General features: G+C 51.0%; 1 protein-coding gene across 1 annotated transcript in view; it reads right to left on the bottom strand.

The window, feature by feature from the left end:
* The window catches only part of HUNK (hormonally up-regulated Neu-associated kinase), a 140,722-nt gene extending 140,129 nt beyond the window's left edge, over positions 1–593 (bottom strand). The window contains exon 1 of the mRNA XM_013006896.2: positions 484–593. Coding sequence (XP_012862350.1) covers positions 484–593 — 110 coding nt within the window. The remainder of the gene's footprint in view (positions 1–483) is intronic.
* Between the last annotated feature and the right edge of the window lie 2,904 nt (positions 594–3,497).

The following is a 3,497-nucleotide window of genomic DNA, read 5'->3' as shown; positions in this document are numbered from 1 at the left end:
CAGGCGCCCTCGGGAAGGCAGCCGCCGAAAGCCCCATTCAGTTCGAAGGTGCAGAAATTCAATCTGCTGGCGGGCGGCGGGAAGCGATGCGAGCTCCACTCCGCAGCCCGTGCACTTTCAAATCCCTCCTAGCCCCTCCTTCCCCGCGCGCCACAGCCAAACGCGACCCTCGTGGGAGGGGCAGGGCCCGGGGAGCCCGCGCCGCCTCGGGGACACGCGCTCCCAACCCGCCGGGGCGGGCCGCGGGGGTTTGCTGAATTCAGGGCTTGGACGGTCTGGACCTTTCGGCAGTGAAGTCCTGTGCCAGCCGCACCCACTCTGGGCTGGAGAGAGAAGAAGGCGGGCCCGACACTCCGTGGACTGTGGGCCGGCTGCTTTGGTGCACAGGCGAGGGCCTGGCACACAGTAGGGGCTTCTGGACCGCGATGATGGGTGGCTGGGTGGGGTGTGGGGAGGTGGCAGGGCGTCTGCCCGGGCTCTCACGTAGATCGGATTGGTCGGGTGGAGTAGCAGCAGCAGCAGCAGCAGCAACAGTAATAGTAGCGGCAACGTAGGAAGCCGGCCGTTTGCTGCCTCTGCTTGTACGTTGACATCTTTGGTTTCCATTCAACTGACGGCCGTGATTGCAGGATGAGATCGATGGGCTCGCGCGCGCAGCTCCTGGGGGCTTTTGTTCCGTGCGTGCTGTGGCCGTGCTCATCCCCAATAAATAATTGTGACTGCCTTGGATACGACGACCCTCTCCAGAACCCCCAGCGCCCTTTCCACATCTAAAATAAGGAATCTTGTGAAGAGGTGGGGGGGGGAGGGGTCCAGTGTTTTTGTTGTTGGGTGGACTCTTGGCGACGCTGTGTAAAGAACGAAAGACTGCCAGGTCTGGGACCATCCCCACAACAGTCGGTCTGTTTGAGCTCATGGCTGCAGCCACTATGTCAATCCGTCTCACTGGGGGCCTTTTCCTCCGACTCTCTACCAAGCATGATGTCCTTTCGCAGGGACTGGTCTCTCCTGAGAGTATGTGAGAGTGTCTCCCCTTCCTGGCAGAATACTAAGGAGCATTCTGGCTGTGCTTCTTCCAAGACAGATTTGACCCTTCTTCTGGTAGTTCGGGATATATTCCATATCCTTCGCCAACACAATCATTCAAATGCATCCATTCTAATGTCTTGCTCCTGGTTCAGCTTTCACATGCAGATGAGGCCATGGAAAATACCCTGGCTCAGGGGAGGCTAAGGAGCGGGCTGGCGGCATTTCCAAAATGCTACCTGTTGAGCCTCCAGCTGAGAGGCTCCCTGAAGTCAAAAGGAGCCTAACCTCTGATCTGAACACCCGAGTTAAAAGGAAGGATTCCATCCCCTCCAGATGCTTCCATTGTTTCCTCCGCTGTGAACAGGTACAGGGCAGTCACCCTATGCGTTAAGCTGGGGGAGGGGCAGGAAGCAGTCCACAGCTGTCATTAATCAGCGTCTCAGAGACTCTCCCACCCACCCAAAAAGGAGGCCAAGGAAATGCCTGCTTTACAAAGGTCTCCTTGTGAATGTGTTGCTCTGTAATCAAGGAGCTGTGATGATGCTGTGGTTAAAGTGCTCAGCTGCAAACCAACAGGTGGGGGACGAGGGGAGTGGGGGGGGCAGGGGGGGTGCTTCCTAACCTGCTGGGTGGGAGGAAGATGTGGCAGCCCAGGGCATGCAGATGACAACCTTAGAAACCCTGTGGGGCAGATCTATTCTCTCCTCCAGTCATCAGGAGCCAGACAGCACACAACAACATAAGCAGTCTGTTACAACCAGTCACCAGTCCTCTTGTGGCCATGAACACACAACGTGTGTTTGCTAGCCTTGTCTTCCTTATCCCCACTTTCCCAGGTTAAATACACTTCCTATTTTGTTTCTCTGATTGTGCTTGAGAGGCCTTTTGCCCCACCCCCCAGATTTCTGCAAGGCCTGTCCCAGTCACTCTAATTTGATACTTCTGATTTTAACAGGACAGTAACCAGACCCAGTGAGGAGCCCTGGTGGTCTAGTGATTACATGTTGGGCTGCTAAGCAAGGCCAGCAGTTCAAAACTACCATCCAGACTACAGGAGAACATTGAGGCTTTCTATTCTCATAAAGAATTGCAGTCTTGGAAACCCACAAGGGCAGTTCTACCCTGTTCTATAAGGTCACTATGAGTTGATACTAACTCAAGGACAATGAGTTTATTTTTGAAACAATCAGGGGTGTGAGGGGGAGGAGAACAGTGCATGGCTGGTGCAGGTGAGATGGCTCAGTAGATGTCTAATGAAGGAGGAAAATTTGGACTCACTTTGGGGTCAAAACAGTTATGATTTTTCTTCAGAAAAGGCTTGGGGTTTCCCCTATGTTAGATAATAGAGTATTACTCCTTGAAAATTTATAGAACGTTGGCTCTTTATGGAAATTTCAAGATCCCTTTATTAGGGTGTAGGACATTTTTCAGAAGCTGTTCATCAGAGTATCTTTATGGCTTAAAAAAAAAAACACTCTAGCCTTAGAAATGGTGGAAGACATTTACAGTGAAATAGAGATTTGCCTTTTTAATTATCCTCTCTGGGTGAAGGTCAGGAAAGGGGTGAAGAACAGAGAAAGCCCAGGCCCATTAAATGGTTCTCAAGCCTGCTGCCTGGGTTTGATTCAAGTTAACTGCTAATTCTATCAGCTTGGATGGATGCCAAAGAGAAGTCTAAATCTTGGGTCTGCCTGTGCTAACTGGCTTTGGAACTAGATGCCTGTATTCTCTTAAATGATCTTCCAAAAAAAAGCCATGGACGGTAAACCAGTACACTAAGCAATGTATTATCTTCATACTGTTGTTGTTAGCTTCCATTGAGATGGCCGAAACTCTGGTCTACCATCAACTCACGCTGACCCCATGCACAGCAGAATGAAACACTGCCTGGTCCTGCACCATCCTCATCATCAGTGGGGAATTGAATCATTATGATCCATGGATTTTCACTGGCTGATTTTCAGAAGTACATCACCACACCTTTCTTCCTAGCCCATCTTAGTTTGGAAGCTCCACTGAAACCTATTCAGCGTCATTGATCGCAACACGCAAACATCTGATGGTGGTGGCTGCACAGGTGAATTGGCTTAGAATCAAACCCAGGTGTCTGGCTTAGAAGAAGAGAATTCTATCACTGACCTGCCACTGGCTGTCTAGCTCAAATATATAAAAGACATCTGGTTAAATAAGAATAGTCCAGCACTGAAGATTTTCTATGAATTAGCCCAAACTAAATGTCTAACCTCATCCTCCTTCTGTAGGGTCTCACTGAGCACTACCTGTTAGCTGCTCCTCATCCAGGATAGGATTGGGCTTATCCATCTTTGGCCCTTTGTCTATGCAATTGCCCCCGCCCCGCTCCCATCTGCTGTTACTGACCCATTTCCACCCAATTGGGTTGTTCCATTTCCCATAACTCTTCCCAATTAGTGAGCTGCAAGAGGCTGGTCCCTCCCCCAACCACCCCC

Source organism: Echinops telfairi, unplaced genomic scaffold (assembly GCF_000313985.2).
Source record: "Echinops telfairi isolate 266 unplaced genomic scaffold, ASM31398v2 ScPeMD7_7469;HRSCAF=8507_0, whole genome shotgun sequence".
Taxonomy (NCBI): Eukaryota; Metazoa; Chordata; class Mammalia; order Afrosoricida; family Tenrecidae; genus Echinops; species Echinops telfairi.
This window is presented reverse-complemented; position numbering and strand designations above follow the sequence as displayed.